General features: G+C 43.9%; 1 protein-coding gene across 2 annotated transcripts in view; it reads left to right on the forward strand.

Moving 5' to 3' along the window:
- Nucleotides 1–19,824, forward strand: part of Itgav (integrin subunit alpha V) — a 72,769-nt gene that overhangs the window by 11,082 nt on the left and 41,863 nt on the right. Inside the window, exons 2-4 of one of the 2 annotated variants that reach the window (XM_005346651.3) lie at nt 1,211–1,341; nt 12,574–12,665; nt 16,209–16,323. In XM_005346651.3, coding sequence (XP_005346708.1) covers nt 1,211–1,341; nt 12,574–12,665; nt 16,209–16,323 — 338 coding nt within the window. The remainder of the gene's footprint in view (nt 1–1,210; nt 1,342–12,573; nt 12,666–16,208; nt 16,324–19,824) is intronic. The other variant, XM_005346652.3, reaches the window with a different exon arrangement.

Consider the following 19,824-nt stretch of genomic DNA (forward strand, 5'->3'; position numbering starts at 1 on the left):
TGTGTGTAGGCATGTGGACTATAGCAAACATGCATGTGTGTGTAGGCATGTGGACTATGGCAAACATGGAGGTCAGAGGACAACTTTCAGGAGTCAGTCTTCTTCTACCATATAGCTTCTGGAACTCGAACTCAGGTTTACAGATGGCATCAACCTCCATTACTGTGTCACTGGCCCAACATCTCTTATGTGTTTAAGACATATGGTTTGGGATTGAAGCCTATAATCCCAGCTCCAGAGCATCCAATAAACATCTTCTGAGCTACTTAGGTACCAGGTGTTAGCATCCAGGCACACTCGGCCCCTCCCTCGGGAACCTGGCAGTGTGTCACCCTTCTGTGCATGGGAAGCAGGTCCCTGACTCTACGCAGGTGCCAAGGACCCTTTAAGAGACAAGCTCTGCCCCACTCCCCTCCCTTCCTTTTCTGCCATTTTCTCTGAGGAGGCCGCTTTCTGCCTCCCTTCCCCATTTTCTCTTCCCTTCCTTTTCCCTTTATCTCAATAAACTCCACACTCGAACTCTGTCTGCATGGTGTACTTGTCAGCTGCTGCAGTTTGGACCCACCTGTCCTGGGACCCACCTGTCCTGGGACCTGCCACCGCTGTGGGACCCACCTGTCCTGAGACCCACCTGTCCTGGGACCCGCCACTGCTGTGGGACTCACCTGTCCTGAGACCCACCTGTCCTGGGACCCGCCACCGCTGTGGGACTCACCTGTCCTGGCGGGTCCCACTCAACACCAGGCACAAATGGACACAGACAGACATGCAGGCAAAGCACTTACATAAATAAATAAATCTAAAAGAATTAAGATGCACAGTTTGGATAATACACATTTTAAAGTGAATACAGCAGAAATTATTTTATAATGGGACATTATGCCATTCAAAAATAATTATTTTTTTTTGGTTTGTTTCTTAGAAATTTTTTTTAATTTTTAATTTTTACTTTTTGTGACAAGGTTTCTCTGTGTAACAGCCTGGCTGCCCTAGAACTCGCTTTGTAGACCAGGCTGGCCTTGTGCTCACAGAGATCCACCTGCCTCTGCATTCCAAGTGGGATTAAAGGTGTGCGCCACCATCGCCGAACTTTGAAAATAATTTTTAAAAGTATTTGTGGATAATCCCAGAATAATGTTTGGTCATAAATCATAATATAAACCTTCTGCTCTGTGTCATTTGAAATATCACCTGCCCTTTGGTGTTTTAGCAGGACGTTTCTCCTGGTGGGAGCCCCGAAGGCCAACACAACGCAGCCTGGGATTGTGGAAGGAGGGCAGGTCCTCAAATGTGAGTGCTCATCCAGCCGCCGCTGCCAGCCCATCGAATTCGATTCGACAGGTAAGACGTGGTTTGTCCATTCTCTTAGTTCAGACTGTGTGGTTGCTCATTCTGATTTGAAGGCCGGGTCTCACGATGTATCCTTGGGTCACCTAGAACTCGCAGGCTAGTTTTTAACTTAAAGAGATCTGTCTTCTAGCAGCAGGGATCAGAAGCCCCCGTACTCGGGCCCATTTGTTCTATTTTTTGTTTTAATGTAGCAACAGGGCTGGAGAGATGGCCCAGGGGTTGAGATAGTTGCTGCTCTTACAGAGGATGGGCAGTTCCCAGGACCCACTTGGCATCTGACAACCATATGTAATGCCATTTCCAGGGGATCCAGTACCCTCTTCCGACCTAGGAAGGCACCAGCCATGCACAAACCTGTGTGTGGACAAGACAAATCTTTTTTAAAAAGCAGCAGCTCGGCACCACCACCCCACATCCACAGGGAGAGGGATCTGTAGACGTGATTTCTGTGTGTGTTGCAGCAATTCTGTGTATCTCTGTTGTTTTAGATGTCTTCCAATTTAAATCGGCAGTGTCAATATGTAGACATTTTGGGAAAACCTATTAGGATAAGTTTATATCTCTTCTGGGAAGAGGGAGCTCTCAAGAACTTGGGAGATTTGTGCTGTTTTTCTGGGAGCCAAACTGAGGCATGACTCACTGACCGCTACAGATTACCTCTCTAATCTTGAATGTATCCCATGTTTGGTGTAATGCAAAAAAATTTTTTTAAAAAAATGAAAGAGTTGAGGAATCATTATCATTTTGAGTATTCAAATAGATTTAGGTAGCTTAAAAAATCATTAACAAAATTCTATCTAAAATATATTTGGAAAAATTATGTTGATTACTGATAGCAGTATAATTTAATTTTTAGAACATATTTTAATGTCAAGCAAGGTGGTGGCAGTAAAAAGAAGTTAAGCTCAGGAAGATGAGAGATAATTCAAATTTTACATTTACATCATTGGAATAAGATGTTCAGGCTCCTATATGCATTTATTTTGGTGTGTTCTTATGTGTTTTTTAAAAGTTCGGCGAGCCAGAGAGATGGTTCAGCAGTTAAGAGCACTAGCTGTCCTTGTAGAGGACTGGTGTTTGGTTCTTAGCACTTACATGGTGGTTCATAGCCATCTGTAACCGTAGTTCCAAGGGTTCTGACGCCTTCTTCTGACCTCTGTGGGCCTGAGGTACGCATATGGTGCGTATTTATCCATGCAGCAAAACACTGCGCTGGTAACAATGAGACTGGAGACATCCATACTGCAGGCTAATGCAGTCTGGTACTTCTGTTTTCTGTCCTAGCCAAGGTTAGTTTCCTAATGCTGATGTCATGAGTTATGTCAACCGTAGTTCCCTTCTCTTTTATTACTGGGAATTGAACTCAGGACCTGGTGTGGGGACACAGCCTCTGAGCTTTCCTTTCAGCCCCTAGATGTCTTTAAACAACACATATTTATTATTGCCTTCAGTCCGAGGAGTTAGGCATCTAAAATGAACCTCAGCGGGCAGACATCAAGTCTACCTTTCTCTTGGAGCCAACGGGGGAGGCCAGCAGCTTGTTCCTTGTTTGTTCAGCTAAGGCCAGCAGTGTCCGCAGGATTCAGTGCTGCCTCCCTCTCCTGATGGCTGCCCTGCCTCCTCGTGGATACACCCAGACATCTCAAGGTGCTGCAGTTGTTCACACCTGCCAAGTCTTTTAGGTCATGTGATTTTCCATTGATCTTCCCTCGGGAAGATTCTGGGAAGCAGGATGTACATTTTTCTTGTGGAGTGGCATTATTCTATTGGCCAGAGTCTCTTTGTATGTTTTAAAAATTGATATTGGTTATGCTGGAAGCACTTCCAGCAAGAGCTGTGTTTATATAAACAGGCTTCCCTCCTTCCCTTGTTCTTTTTCTGTTGGCAGCTGTGGAGATTTGGAATGCAGCCGTGAGTTAGAAGGTGGGGATTCAGGTTCAGACACTGATGACCTTGGGAAACTGATTGACATTTGCTGGTATCAGTTTCCAGTTTCCCAGTTTGTCAGAGAAAGCAGAGTTGTCTTGTAGATCAAAGGAGCTCTTGACTATGACCTCACTTTATTAACGACGAAGCATACTGCAGGGGAAGAAAGGATTGTTACAGCCCCTTACTAAATTGCACAGAGAATAATCGTGAAAAAGGAATTATGAAAAGGGAAAGAAACAAAGATAATTGTGGCTGCTGAGTGAATTATGTCTTGGTTTGCGTTTTAATTTCTATTACTGTGACTTTGGGGAAAATCCTCTCATTGCCACGTGTTTCTTCCCTTTTCCTAAGGAAGCAGATGTCACTAACAGATTGATCAATGCCCAGATATATATATATTTATATTTATATATATAGTTTTATATATAGTTTATATATGTATATAACTGGGCATTGATATAGATATACATATATATATACACACACACACACATATAGATATATATAAACAAGAGTCAATCTTTTCCAGCTAGACATGGTCTCATGTTCCTCTTATTCCAGCTCTGTCATGGGCAAAAGCAAGAGTGTCACTTGGGGGCATGCTGGCTACCAGAGTAGCTCCAGGTCCAATGAGAGACTCTGTCTCAAGGGAGTAAGTCAAGAGCAATAAAGGACACCCAGTTTTCTGGCCTCTGTACACATGCATGGGTGTGTACATCCAACATCCAGTACATTATAACACATGCCTGTCCCCCTCTCTGGTCTCCACTGGGGAAGGAAGGCATGCTTCTTCACATGGTAATACAGGCTTGGCTGTATGCTTGCGAATCATGTCTTCTGAAAGCAGAAGAAAGCCCTACCTTGCTCCTCGAGAAGGTCAGATGTAGGATCCTCTTCTTTTCGTCCTGAACATCTTTCTGCTGCCACACTCAAGCTGGGTTCCAGAAGGCCTCAGCTGCAGGCAGTAGACAAGCCTGGCCATGCAGACTCTCATTCAGAAGAATGTTGTGGAGCTATTTCCCCACACATTCCTAGGCTTTGCTTTAAATACCAAATGTAAAACTGGCCTCCGTGGCACACACTTTCCAGCTCACTCCAAAACATATTCCTGTAAGTTTAACTTCCTCCGGTTGGTGAGTTTTTGCCTCTCAGATATGTCTAGACTAAGTAGCCTTATACATTACAAAGTTAAGACAAATGAAACATCCTTCTTTTCCTCCTTGCTACACCATGAATTTAGACCAAAGATTTCTCCTTTAATGGGTGTGTTTCTCCTGTTAGAATCAGTCATCCCCTGGTTCAGAACTGTGTGATTGGAGGTCTGATAGCAGTAGATAATTTTGTCCAGTTCTTTTATTATTGATTAACTAACATATAGCTAATCTTGTCTTATTTAATATCTGCCACATTTAACAAACTGGCCTCACATGAGCTCTTTAAATCCACCTTCTCACACTTTGATCCGACTCATACCCACTCTTTCGAGACGGGTTGGTTTTATTTTTTTCTTTTGAAGTCTCCAGTAAAGAGATTTTGTTTGAAACTGTTTGGGGCTTTCAGCTCACTTCCTTCCCAACACTAGAAGGGAACAATCCAGCATTGAGAGAGCAGTGCTGTCCCTCAGGCCTGTGTTCTTTGTGCAGTGTTCCTGCAGAACCTCGGAGGTTGCTCATGGGACCAAGGGGGAGGAGTCTGAATAACTATAAATAAATAATGTTGGTACCCGGAAAATGAGCTTCAGCCGCTCTCTTCTGGATACACTTTGCCAAGATTTGTTTACCCTTAGAGGATAGCATCTTAGGCAGACGATGTCTTTACATGGTTCTGTGCTTGCAGCTTTGGGAGGGACACACATACAGTATGAGGGAGAGAGGGGACACACACCGAGCCAGCCAGATCAACCCTGGTGAGCGACAGAGTGAGAGAGGTCATAACCATACTGCCCCCACATCTGTGTTCCTCCACCACGGAAAGCACAGGCCTTGTGTCTCATTTACTGCTGTGTTCCTAGCATTTAGACAGAGGGTTTAATGTATGATCAAAGAGATTTCTTCCTTTGACCTCTCAAGTTTCACATAAATAATAAATTCAATCAGGAGATTTTTTTTTTCTTTTAACCAAATTTATTTTTAGTAATATCTGAGTTGAAGCTGAGGAAAAAAACCTACTTGAGGAGGTTTTTAAAGTGTGTGTTTTATTCAGGGATTAATGTGGGATGACATTGTTTTAATAACTTATGCTAGCAAACAAAAAGCAAATTCTTTAAAGACCTAAATCATCTCATTAGTCATAAAAGCCATAGTAGAGATTGGGAACCAAATGACTAAAACCACATTTAACTTCTAAATAAAAGCTTATTCTCTTATTTCTTTTTAGTAATCAGCATGTCTCTTTTTAAAAAAAGAGTGGTCTAATCTTGTTCCAAAAGATGTTCTCTAGGCACAAGAAGAAGAGACAAACACTTAGCTTTGGGGAAGCAGGATATCCTCCTCTTAAAATTCAGCGGTATGTTAATTCTGTTCCAGTTCTCCAGCAAACCGAATGCCAATGCCTGGCAGGAGCTTGTGAAACCTTGGAAAGAGGAGACCAAGGAATTAGTTAGTAGTGGGCGCTCCCGGAGGCTGTGACAGTGTGCTCTGGGGGCAGCTTCTCTCCTCCAGCATCTCATCATGGGGGTTTGGTGAGGTGCAGATGCTCTGGTCACAGCTTCTCTCCTCCAGCATCTCATCATGGGGGTTTGGAGAGGTGCAAATGACAAATTTTGGAAGCTCGAAAAAAGTGGATGTTTAATTTTCAAGTCTCTAGTTATTTGCCTCATGATTGTATTTATTTAATTCATTTATTTTGAGGCAGGGTTTCTCTGTAACAGCTCTGGCTGCCCTGGAGCTCACTCTGTAGACCAGGCTGTCCTCCAACTCACAGAGATTCGTCTGCCTCTGCCTTCTAAGTGCTGGAATTAAAGGCGTGCCACTCTACCCAGGCCTACTCTGTAGTGTTTTGGATAACACAAGCCAATTGTCTAACACATTTTGTAATTATAGACAGAAATCTTTGCAGTCTTGAGGTGACGTGGTGTTTGAGGTAAAAGACAAAAACAAGCAAGCAAGCAAACAGACAAACAAGAAGCCTTTCTCCCAGTTCCAGAATCCCTAGTCTGTGTTCTGTTTCCTTTTCAAGGGTAGCTCCTCCGTCCAGCAGTCTGGGCGTTCCAGCATAGCGAGAACGGTGACTTCAGGGCTGTGACTCAAAATATTTACTTCCCTCATGTGTTCCAGAATGCCTGCCAGCTCCGGCCAGGTCCTGAATGAGCTGTTTGTGGGTTTGTTTGGAGAGTGGCCTTTCCTCGCTTCCTCCCGCCCACTCTATTCACGCTTCCTTTCAGAGAAGCCACTGTCTGATGTGGGATCTAGTATTTTAAGACTTGGGCTCTGCAAAGAAAATTCTGATTAGTGAAGACAAACTTCCTTTGGAGTAAGCTTCTTGAATAGATGGCCGTTAGATGTGGCTGTTGAAGCTGGAGGCAGTGTGGGTGTGTATGTGTGTGTGTCTGTGTGTGTATGTTTGTATATGTATGTGTGTCTGTAGTGTGTGTGTATGTGTGGGTGTGTATGTATGTATGTGTGTGGTGTGAGTGTGTGTGCATGTGGTGTGTTTGTGTGTGTATGTATGTATGTGTGTGATGTGAGTGTGTGTGTATGTGGTGTGTTTGTGTGTGTATGTATATGTGTGTATGTGTGTGGAGTGAGTATGTGTGTATGTGGTATGTTTGTGTGTATGTATATGTGTGTATGTGTGTGGTATGTGTGTATGTGTGTGTGTCTGTGTGTGTGTGTGTATTTTTGTGGATTATTGACTTAACTTTCAGTGTCAGGCTAGGCCAGTGTGTTATATCAGCTGCGTTTAGTGATGCAGCTGAATTGTTTTTTAAAGGTTTATGTCTTTATTTATGTGTAGGAGTGTTTTGTCTGCATGTATGTCTGTGCATTGTGTGCACAGTAGCCGTGGAGGTTAGAAAAGAGTGCTGGATCCCTGGGAACTGGAGGTACTGGTGGTCTGAGCCAGCATGTGGGTGCTAGGAGTCCCTGGGGCCCTCCAGATGAGCACCCAGTGCTTTCAACCTCTGCACCTCCCTCCAGCAGTGCGACTGGAACTTTTAATAACATAGTGATTCTAAACAATTCTTAGTTTCAGAGAATCTCCAAGGTTATTTTTGAAATGAGTGCCCCTCCATGAAACAAAACATCCCTTACTGAAGGCGGTGGTTCTCAAGTTATGGGCTGTGACCCCACTGACAAACCTCTGTCTCCAAAACTTTTCATATTACGATTCATAACAGTAACAAAATTACAGTTATGAAGTAGCAACGAAAATAATTTTATGCATGGGGGTCAACCCGCTATGAGGAGCTGTATTAAAGGGTTGCAACATTAGGAAGATTGAGAATTCCTACACTAAGGAAACTAAGACTTCTACTACTCTGGTTTGCTTTTGCTTTGTTTTGTTTTGTTTTTTAAGATAGGGTTGCCTTAGGTTTCTATTGCTGTAAAGAGACACCATAACCATGGCAATTCCTATAAAGGAGAACATTTAGTTGAGGTGAGCGCTTCCAGTTCAGAGGTTTAGTTCATAGCAGTGTGCAGGTAGACATGTTGCTGGCTGCATCTTGCTCAGAAGGCAAAGGCAAGTGGTCTGAGACCCTGAGTGGTATCTTGAGCATCCATGGAACCTCAGAGCCCACCTCCGCAGGGACACACTTCCTCCAGCAAGACCACACCTCCCATTAGCACCACTCCTTTTGGGGGCATTTTTTTTCCAAACCACCATGGGGTCTACTTGCTGTATAGGCTCAACAGGCTGACTTCAAACTCATGAATTACCTGTCTCAGTGTCCTGAGTGTAGTGATTACAGACGACATAACCATGCCTGCCTTAAAACTTCTGCTTTCATCAAAATGCACCACGTCTGATGTTTGATGCTTTTTGAAAAACAAAAACAAACTTCTGACGGGTGTTGGTTTGTTCTCACTAAGTGGTAAGTAATTTTTCAAATGGAAAAAACTATGGATTTTTTTATTTGTTGACAAGTATAAAACCAAATATATAAACCTTGAATGCATTTTCTAGTTTTCGTTAGTTCTAGCATTCACACAGACTGGTCCATGAAAGTCATGGCAAGAGGTGTTCTTTCTTTCTTTCTTTCTTTCTTTCTTTCTTTCTTTCTTTCTTTCTTTCTTTCTTTCTTTCTTTCTTTCCTTCCTTCCTACCTCCTCTTCCTCCTCCTCCTCCTCCTTCTTCTTCTTTCTTCTTTTCTTCTTTCCTGTAATATATTTTAAACGTCCCAACAGCAATACAAATGCTTTTGAGGACGCACTCTGGGCTATTGTGTGCATAACAGTGGTGTCTCCTATCCCCACAGTGGGCTTGATAGTGGCATCCACACCATAGGAACCAAACAGAAAAAAACCCAAAAGCAAGCAAGCAAATGGAAGAAAACTCTGCAGAGGGAAAAGGCCATAGGAGGAAGGCTTCCCCGTGTGGTTCTAGGAAAGCCTCCCTTTTCCTTGTATGATTCATTTGCAAAGAGGAAGTGAGTTCTGGGAAAAGTATTTGAAGTACCCTCGTAGGGGGAGAAGGCCGTTCTTCACCAGGGGTCCAGTCTCTTGGACTCCAGCTTGGCTCCAGCACTGACTGGGGACTGCAGGAACTGTTCTCTGGTGTCAGGGCCACATGCTTGCTCATCACTCCTCGGATGTCGCTCCATACCTGCACAGCATTCTACAAGACTCGGCGCTGACACCCTGGAGGTCACAGCCGACTGCTGTGGCTTGGTCTTCCTTGGTCAGCGGCAGATTCTTCACCAACACCTAGGAGAAGGGCTGTGTGTAGTTGGGCATCCTGTAGGACTCGACCAACTAGGGCAGAGGTCCCCAGAAGTAGAGCTGGGGTTGCGTCAGGCCATACACAAGGTCACAGGGGCCTCATCCCTACACATCTCTCCTCATGATATTTGTGACCGCTTCCAAATTCTTCAGCCTTCCTGCCTCAAAACTAGTCCACTTTCCCCCAAACCCCAGCTCTGGCTCTTTCTTCCCGCAAAGGGTCTCCCACCTCTGCAGCCACCAGCTTGGAGAAAAAGGAAGTTGCAAGAATCAACCTCCGCAGGCCATGGCATGGGTTCACTCTGAGGTTCCAGGACCCACCAGGATTTCCACACACCCCAGACAGTGGCATCTGTTATAGATGGGGCTGTCACAGATGCTGGGGATATCCCCGAGCAGCAGATGGAGCGATAGCTCTGACTCTCGTCCTCATGGAAAAGGAAGAGGACTCCAGGAGCTTGTCCTTACACGGGGGCACATATGCTTTTCTCAAATGAGGGGTGCTGCATATACACATGGAGACTTCCACAGCAGGCAGGTGTCTTCGATGGCCCATCAGTTTACGGGACATTACTTGTTGGTCTCTCTGCCCTGTGGGGACGAGGCAGTGCACAGCCGTTCCCCGAGTCTATCAGTACACATCCATGCTACACTTGGCTTTCAGGCTCTGGAGGGTTTTGGCTATTGCTCTTCCAGGTGGTCGGCAAGGTCAGGACTAGTCAGGACTAGAACTGCCTGGAGTCTCCAGGTTCCCAAGGGAGAGTGCTTTGGAGCAAGACGTAGGTGCCTCCCAGAAAACCCACTGAGATTGTCTGTGGGTTGTCTGCTAGAAGGACCTGTGTCCCAGGATAGCTAGTGCCTGGAGACTCTGAAAAGTGTAGCAGGAAGTATTTTCTATTCCATTTTATTTTCTTATTTCTATACTGTTTTCAAAGATTTAGTTTTTAATTATATGTATTTTTGAATGTCTGTGCCATTTGTATGCAAGTATCCTCAGAGGCCGTTGGATCCTCAGGCTGTGAGTCACCTTGCTTGGATACTGGGAGCTGTACTCAGGGGTCCCCTGAGCCATTTCTTCAGCTGTCTGTACTTTGCTTTTAAAGAGAGAGTTAGACCATAGTGGCTATGACGAGCTTTTGCTACTTGACAGCACACAGCAACAGCTCATGCTACTGAGTACAAAATTAGAACACAGGACCCTTACTGAGAAAAGTATTTAAGATAGTTTTGGAAAGTGGAAAAAATGTAAATAACATTTTACAAAGAAAAAACTTTTTCCAAACAATCAGGACTAAATAACTGAAGAAACATGACTTAACACAGAGGGTGTTTGGACAGTCCCTGGGAGGCCATTCGCAGCATGGCAGAAAGGCCCTTGACAACGGTGTTCCTGGCTTTTCCGCCACTAATTGTAGAGCATAACCCTTAAGTCAACACTCTTAGAAGTTGAGGATGATCTACTCTTCCATTTCTTTGTGAAAAGCTTTTTCTTGTTCTAGAGCAGAGGTTCTCGACCTTCCTAATGCTCTGACCTTTTAGTAAGTTCCTCATGTTGTGGTGTTCCCCCAACCATAAAATTATTTTGTTGTTACCTCATAACTATATTTTATTTTCCTTCTAGACAGGGTTTCTCTGTAGCTTTGGAGCCTGTTCTATAACTCATTCTTTCTTTAGACCAGCTGGCCTCAAATTCACAGAGAGCTGCCTGCCTCTGCCTCCCAAGTGTTGGGATTAAAGGTGTGCACCACCACTGACTGGCCATAACTGTTATGAACCATAATGTAAATATCTGATAAGTGACCCAAGGGGCTGTGACTCACAGGCTGAGAACTGCTGATCTGGAAGGTACTCCTTTGTTGCTGCTGTACAACTGTGTTCATAGGTTCGCAGAATTGTATTGTAGTCGACGTGTGTTTCCATAAGAAGCCATGACCTCACGCATTAGGTCATGAGTGACTAGCAGCTGGATTTTCAGGAAGTATCAGAATTTCAAGGGGGAAGGAATGAAGTTTTCCAGGCAGATGAGCCTTGACTTCAAAGGCTGTGTGCCGAAATAAGACTACCTAGTTCCATGGACTGAAGACAGGCAGAAGGGAAGACTTACAGCTCATGATAGGCATATCTTGGGGGCTTTGGTAGAAGTCTATCCCTTAGAATAATTCTTGCTAGTGTGCCATGTTCTTAGAGGTTTTTATCACTCTACCTGTGAGCTTGTGTCCTAGACCCCAGTGATTTGCTTTCTTGAGATGTCTATGTGTAGTGGACGAACACATAGATGTGATTTGAGGGTATATGGAGGTTCCATAAAACTGAAATAGCCCTACTTTGGAAACAGTAAGAGGTGCAAGGGATTCATTTAACTATAATATGGCCGTGGAATGGGGTATTGTATGATACTAAAGATGATGTCAGAGATTTTCCATAACTGTTGCTTGGAGGGAAAAAGATATCTATGATAGTAATAATTTTAGTGTATCTAAATTTAGATATTTGTCTTGAAATACCTTTTTATAGATGAAGATATATGCCTTATGTTCATGAGAGCCTTCTTTAGGATAGAAGCCAGAAATATTCGCAGAGGTCATTTCTTTGTAACATAGCTTTATTTGTGTGTGTCTGTGTGTATATACATGTGACATCATGGGGGCACTCATCTTACTATGTCTTTTACTATCCTTTGCCATTTTTAAGAATTTCATGTGACTTGATATTCGTACATATGTTTATGCTACAGCAGGAATGCCTAGGAACACAACATATGATTACAGTGTTTGCTACAGTTATTTAGCAATTTAAATAATTGAACTGAAAAACCTGGTTTAAAATTACTTCTCCACATCTGTGATATGATAACTAATAGTGTTCACAGCAAACTTTAGACATTTACAAGTCATTCTTTTCCTTTTTTAAGATTTAATTTCAAGTCTGTGTGTATGACTGTTTTGACAGTATGTATGTATGTGCACTGTGTGTGTGCAGGGTTCATGGACAGCAGGAGAGGGTGTCCTGGGACTGGAGTTACAGATGGTTGTGAACTGCTAAGTGGGTCCTGGGAACTGAGCCCCAGGACCCTGCAAGAGCAGCAGGGACTTTAAGCACCGAGTCATCTCTCCTGCCCCACACATTTTTATGACTAGCTAACATTCCTAAGCTGTATCAGTGTTGTCAAAGTGTCTGAGTAATCAAAGGTATACTATCCTTTGAACTCACAGAGGTCCACCTGCCTCTGCCTCCTGATTGCTGGGACTAATGGCATGCCCCCTTCCCCACCATGCAAACACACACACATACACGCACGCACGCACGCACGCAGGCACACGCACACATTATTCTAAACCTGGCGGGATAGAAATACAGTTTCTTGTACTAAGAACAGTCTGCTGTGTTTTTGACCACTCTAAACATTCTTTTCCAGGTAATCGTGATTTTGCCAAAGATGACCCCCTGGAGTTCAAGTCCCACCAGTGGTTTGGAGCCTCTGTGAGGTCAAAGCAGGATAAAATCCTGGTAAGTCTATGAATTATCTCACGTGTGTGGGCTAGTTTGGGTGGTGCACAGGACTTGTTATATGTTCAAGTTGGTCTGTCCAAGGGCGCAAGGTATAATGAAATAACAGCCATGATCCAAGGCCGACAGTGTGAGCGTACTGTCCCTCATCCTCTGCTGAGATTACCGTCTTCTTCTCCCTCCTTGCCTTCGCTGTTCATTTTTTCTGCTCCATGGTCATCCCCGCCAGTTTATTTCTGTCAGTTTATTTCTGTCCATCATTAAGAAGAGAATGGCTTTGACTAATCAAATGCTTTCAATTTTTTTAAAACCCCAACAAAACAAAACAAAACCCCAAAATAACAAAAACCCCCATCAAACAAACACTGCAAACCACCCTCTAGTCTTCCGTTCTGCTGCAGCCTCGTCCTCTGTCCAGACAGTTATTTTGTCCTTTTAACAGAACCGTCTCCATTCCCAACGTTCTCCTCCCAGGAACCCGAGCCACACACAGGAGAAGGCAAAACCAAGGTCACGCAGACTTCAAGGTTATTAAAACTTTACAGCTACGTCGTTTTGAAAGAGATGTTTGTTGTGCTGTTTTACTTTCTGCATGGATACTTTGTTATTCTTTCCTCTTTGCACCATCAAACAAAGTCAATCCCCCGTTCTCCTGCACACCATTTTTTTTTAATTAAAACAGTTTTATTTTGTGAATGGGGTGTTTTGCCTGCTTTTAAGTCTCTGCACTACACGTGTGCAGTGCTAAGGGAAGGCAGAAGAAAGCCTCAGCTCCCCTGTTACTGGAGTTGCAGACAGCTGTTAACTGCCATGTGGGTGCTGGGGACCTAACCTGGCTCCTGGCAAAGCAGCCATCTCTGAGCCCCTTCTGCAGCCATCTCTCCTCCCCACACACTTTGCAGCTAACCCCCTCACCACCCTGAGCCATGATCTCACTCTGTAGCTGGGCTGCCATTGGATGCCCAGTCTTCCAGCCTTTACCTTCCAGGTTCTGAAATGACTACGGCCTGCCTCCATGTCAGACTTAGTCTTTTTCATCTCTTTGTTTATGAGGCTCTGTATGCTCATGTTTTATCCCCCCATCTTGCTCACATTTTTGATGCCTCGGTAATGATCCTTCTTCAGTTACTAAATATTGTGGTGCCTTTGAGCTCTACTAAAGGGTCCATTGTTTTCCCTCACTGAACTGTTTACCTAGATGCTCCTTTCTTGCTCCATATCTGTGAATACACTCCGTATATATTAATCTCCCAATCAATATCTCTAGCTATTAGTTGGCCCTAAATCCTTAGAGACATATCCCTAAATTATCTGTCTGCCCTTCTTAGTTTTCTAATAGTCTACTCTGAATGATTAGGATCTAAGTGGGATTCTTGTTATCCTCTGCCATAGAGAATGAGCAAACAAGCAGAGGTCACTTATTCCTGGATGACTTCTCTGGCATGTGTGGCTTCCCACTGCCTATCAGTGATCCCTATCAAAACATATCCACCTCCAAAAGGCCTCTTCTATCAATAGATCTCCATCTTTGTGATCTGCGCTGCAGTGAGCCACCACCATCGCTCACCCAGGCCAGTGTGATTGTTCTTCTCATCTGTCAGCTTCCTCAAGCCCCCACCACAACCTGTTTTGCATAGCAAGACTTAAGGGGATTAGCATTTCACCCTCTCGATTAAAACAGTAAAGTGGCTTCCTATCCCCGAATTTGATCGAACTGGCACATAAGGCCAACTAGAGCCAGGTTTGTTGTCAGTAGGGTTTGCTGTGATAAACACGGGCACCGTAAGCAACCCGAGGAGGTTTATTTCAGCACACAGTTCCACTTTACAGGTCATTATCCTAGGAAGTCAGGGGTGAAAAGCAGGCAGAAGCCATGGAGGGTCCTGCTTACTGGGCTGCTCCTCATGACTGGCTAGGCCTGCTGTCTTATAGTACTCAAGATCACCAGTCCAGGGCCGGCCCCACCCACGTGAGTTGTGTCCCACACCAATCTTCCGTCGAGAAGATTCCCCACATGCTAATTTGGCGAGGGCATTTTTTTTTTCCATTGAGGTTCCCTCTTCCAAAATGACTCTAACCTTTGTCAAGTTGACATAAAAGTTAAGGGCTGTCCTTCTGTGTTACCTCAGTCCATCTTAGACATGTCAGTGACATTTGTCTTTCGGTTTATTTCTTTCACATAAACCATACCTAGTCTTTTCCATTTCAGCCATTACCCAGTGTTTATGTCCTTTCTACCTGGAGAGTGCTTTGTTGATTTTTATCCAGCCATCTCCTTCCGTTCAGTGGTCACTTTTAATTTCATTTTTACTTACCATTTTTTGTAATGTGTTGTTGGGGTATTACGGGAAAGCTGCTGAAGAGTTGGGGTTTCAGTAGGATATGAGGGGATCCATCAAGTGTTAGCACGTAGAGCTGAAAGTGTGAGAAGGGGCACGTGAGGAGGAAAGATACACGGAGCAAACCGCAGCTCTACACGCTGCTCGTCCTCTCTGAGAGTCGGGGATGTGCAGAGAAGTCACGGCTCTTGCTTTAGGTTCCACAGACTGGGGATGAAATAGTCCAAGGTCAGAGTCTCTCTTAAAAGTTAGTGTAGAAATAAGCTGAGCTTTCTTCCGGCCACTTAAACTGTTGAACTTTTGGAAGTTTTGTAAGCCATTAAAACACTCATCACTTCACTGCTCCTGTGAGATATTGAAATTGGACCTTTGGGAAGTTTATTTGGAAAGTCCGCAGAAGAAGCGCGGCGCCCAGCAGGGTATTTTTTGTTTATTACTCTCATTTCTGGCTGCATCACTGCGGGGTATCTCCCGCAAGCTCGAGGATGTGATGTAGTTCAGGAATTGACTCAGGCTGTGACCTTAAGTTCAGCGCATAACGTCTAGAAATAATTTACTTGGAGCGAGAGCTCTGCTGACTTCTGAAAACACCAGTGTGGACTACAGGTATAGTCTTCAGAAAAATCTATTCCCGATCTTACCTGAAAGGTTTAGAAGGACAGAGAATCTAAAACAATACTTTAATTTTTAAAAGATGATTTATTTGGTTTTTTAATTTATTTTATGTGTATTGTTGTTTGGTCGGCATGTGTGTCTATGTGAAGATGGATGCCCTGGAACTGGAGTTACAGACAGTTGTGAGCTATCATATGGGTTCTGGAAGTAGAACCTAGGTCTTCTGAAAGAATAGCCAGCTCACTTAACTGCTGAGCCACCTCTCCAGTCCCCCCCCCCCCTTTTTAAAAAACAAGATGGGGTTTCTCCATGTAGCCCTGGCAGTCATGGAACTAGCTCTGTAGACCAGACTGGCCTTGAATTCACAGAGATCCACTTGCTTCTGCCTCCCAAGGGCTGGAATTTCCACCACCACCTAGAGGGAAAGAATACTTCTATTAATATCTTTATTCACCTTTGAGATAAAGCAGAGGGTAGTTGTGAATTTCCAATGTTTAGATGGGGCTCTTGTGCTCTGAGTTAGCATAGGTAGGTGGATCATTGATTTTTGAGAGGATTCTTGTGTCATGGACCAAACCTTTGTTTCCAGGCTTGTGCTCCCTTGTACCACTGGAGGACGGAGATGAAGCAAGAGCGAGAACCTGTTGGAACTTGCTTTCTTCAGCACGGGACAAAGACTGTTGAGTATGCTCCGTGCAGGTCAAGTATGTATGACAAAAGGCACCTGCTTTTCACAAGAGGCCCAGCAGCCCAGGTTTTATGTGGGATGCGTGTGTATGTGTGTGTGTGTGTGTCTGTATGACAAGATATGTAGACATCGTGGGGTTGACCAAGCAATGGAAAAGATTCTGCTCGTGCAAAGAAACTGCAAAGGTGAATGAACCATGCTTACAGTCTCTAAGAACTCAGTGTGGCCATCTTTGTGTGCGTGCAAAGAAACTGCTAAGGTGAATGAACCATGGTGACGGTCTCTAAGTACTCAGTGCGGTCATCTTTGTGTGATGATTGTTATCTGACTGTGGAAGTCTGCTATTTCCAGCCACAGCTCGTGAAAAGATGCTCCTGTGAACTTTTCTCCAGGGGAAATGGGCATCACAGGTCAGGCCTGGAGTCTACACTTTCAACAGGTTCTGTAAGGTAGTCTTGTTGGACCACAAAGTCTGAGAACCACGGCTGTAGATGAATAATGATATTAAAAGTAAACTGTAAACAAAAGATGTCTTTCTGAGCCCGTTCACAAAGGAAGGTGAGGATAGCGTTTAAGTGTCGTAAGTCTAAAATAGCCAGGCTTTACTTCCATTGGAGTTTCCATCGACAGTGAACGCTGCATGTCTGTTGTTATCCCGACAGTCTCAGGCTCTTCCCTAATGTTAGTCAAAATCCAAAAGAAAGTCATATCCAGGCGATTCCAAGCAGGTATCATTTCAGTTGCTCCTTTCCACTGGAGATCCCAGACCCTTTGCAAACCTACTTTTTGTGGGATTGTCCCTGACTTTACACCCTCTTTACACGAAAGACATAAACAGAGATTGTCCAAATGCAGTGTTGTCTGGTCTGTAGGGCATATTCTGCAAGATGGTCCTTCTACACCTATGACCATAGGTAGTCAAATCCTATGTGCCACAAAATTTCTTTTTATGAATTGTTTATTTAGAGTAATTCCCTAAGTAGTAATTTCAGAACATCATGAACAGCAGAACTGTGCCAATAAAGGGGACTCCATGTAGTGTTTCCACCCAGTACCTTTTTTTTAAAGACGTTCAACTAAGTTAAGCAGACAGAATTAGCTATCAAAGTCACAACACCTATGACTCTTCCTGCTAGATTCATCTTGTCCATATTAGGTGACATATAATGTTGGGCCAGAGAAATGACACAGTCTTCCAACTTCTAAGTTCTTTGAATCTCCAGGGAATTGCAACTTTTTAAATTAAAGAATTATTAGTTAACCACTTGATCATCCTACCTATTGTAAGTGGGAAGTAAACACCGAAAGAATGGTACCTGTTTAGAGAGCATGTTCTCATGGCTGCATGGATGAGGACAGAGCTTCATCCTTGTGATTGGCACCATCTTTCTCATTACGTTTGTGGTGGTGTTTAGGTCATGGTGCCATCATCTTTGGTAGTCTATAGAAATGGAAGGACGACTTTTGTATTTTTAACGTCTATATTTTAAAGACACTCTCATTTTGAAACTATAACTCCATAGCTATGAGGAGGAGGCTCATCATTGTGTGTTAGTGAAGCTGATGTAGAACGCATATGCACATACTTGCACAGGAACGCTTATAGACTAGTGCACACACACACACGCACACCCGTGATCTTTGTTCTCATTTGAGAAGAGCAGAAACTGAGACTCAAAACAGGTGAAGCATTTCCCCTCACCTAAGTTTTTTGTTACTGAATGGCCAAATAAGAAGTTCAACCCAGGTGGTTATTTTTTATCTTTTCGGTGCTGGATGTCCAGTCCAGGGTCTCATGTTGTCAAGCACTTTCACCCTTGAACTATGCCCTCAGACCTCTAGGTTGCAGTATCCTAGTAGAACCCTTCCGTGCATCATTAACCAGAGACTCCACTTTCCCTTTCAGCTGCCTCTGAAGAGCACTCTAGTGGCGAGTCCTTGTGTATCTGTTTCGTGATCGTCCATTCATTTGCTTTAGACATAAAAATTATGAGTGACGAAGCTTTATTTTCTGGGACACTTAGCATTCTAACTATAGCAATCTATGATTTGTGAACCTGATTTTTAAAATATTATTTTATGGAACTAGGTGGTGGTGACACACGCCTTTAATCCCAGTACTCAGGAGGCAGAGGCAGGAGGATCTCTGTGAGTTGGAACCCACCCTGGTCTACAGAGTGAGTTCCAAGACAGACTTCAACGCTACACAGAAAGACCCTGTCTTCGAAATCAAAACAAAAATTTTAAAAATCCTATTTTATGGAAATATAGCCACACCCATTCACTCAGACACTATGTAGAAAGTTGAGTCATTCTGGAGCTGACATACTATATGCCCCATTGCTTCCTGAATTATTTAATTGTCTGGCTCTTTTCAGAAAAAGTTTATGGAACCCGGTCTAACTAAAACATCTCAAAGAAAAGCATCATAAGACATATAAGCAGAGGAAATACCTTTCTTTAGCAAGCCAGGTTACAGTACATGCTGTTTGGTCAAACCTTTGAAATGGGAGACACCTGAAGGCTCCAATTAGGAGGGGGCCAACCTATCCAGCAGGGACCCTCAAGAGGAGGAAAGCTTGAGACACTGGGTCATAGCCTCCCATTCCCTGAAGCCCGTAGCACTGGGTAATTCCCTTAGCCATACCCAGCCCTGGCTTCTTGACTGGTAGACCACCGATCCTGGCCAAGCATTTTAGAGGTACCATTTGATATTTTATGTTTCACTCATGCTTCAGTAAACTACACGGTCCAGAACAAGATGATTCCAGTTTTTCGAGGCCATGTGTTCACCTTTTTGTGTCTTCACTTGTCTTGGCTGTGGTGGTTTATGTATGTGTTTACTGGTATATGTTTCTGGCTTTTTTTTTGGGGGGGGGGGTTGGTCGCTGATTCATTGGTTTTTGTTTCTTTGTTTGGTTTTTGTTTTTTATCATGACTTCTGTGTACAGCCTGGATAAAGAGCTTCCCTGCTTGTTTCCCAGTTAATTCTTTACTGCCTGTGGTTACTTCTGGTTTTCAATGACACTATCCATGACCATAGTTGGCCTGAAGCAGGAGGCAGATGTCCATCTGTTGAAGAGCTGCCCAAGTCACATGGTGTGAAAACTTCTGTTCCCACCATGAGCCTCTGTTCCTGATCTCTAATTTTGATAACCATATTTGGATGTAACATTTTCTCAGCTAAGGTTTCTAGTCTTTTTCTCCCACTTTTTCCTTGTCCAGATAATGATGGTCCAGCTGCTGGGAGGGGTAGCCCAGCCCAGTAGTCATCAGGAACACAGTCGTAGTTCACTGGTTGACCATTGTCAGGTGAACTTAATTTCCCCAAGTGTTAGTCTTTCCTCTGTTCAAACAGTGACTGATAATCACATCCCTCCTGAGATGGTTGTCAGCCTTGAAAATGTGCTGTGAGTAGGTAGCTTCCAGTACGTGCCTAGTGCACACTAGTCGACCATACTGTCCAATCTTCCAGTACGTGCCTAGTGCACACTAGTCGACCATACTGTCCAATCTT

This window comes from Microtus ochrogaster, chromosome 4 (genome assembly GCF_000317375.1).
Source record: "Microtus ochrogaster isolate Prairie Vole_2 chromosome 4, MicOch1.0, whole genome shotgun sequence".
Lineage (NCBI taxonomy): Eukaryota > Metazoa > Chordata > Mammalia > Rodentia > Cricetidae > Microtus > Microtus ochrogaster.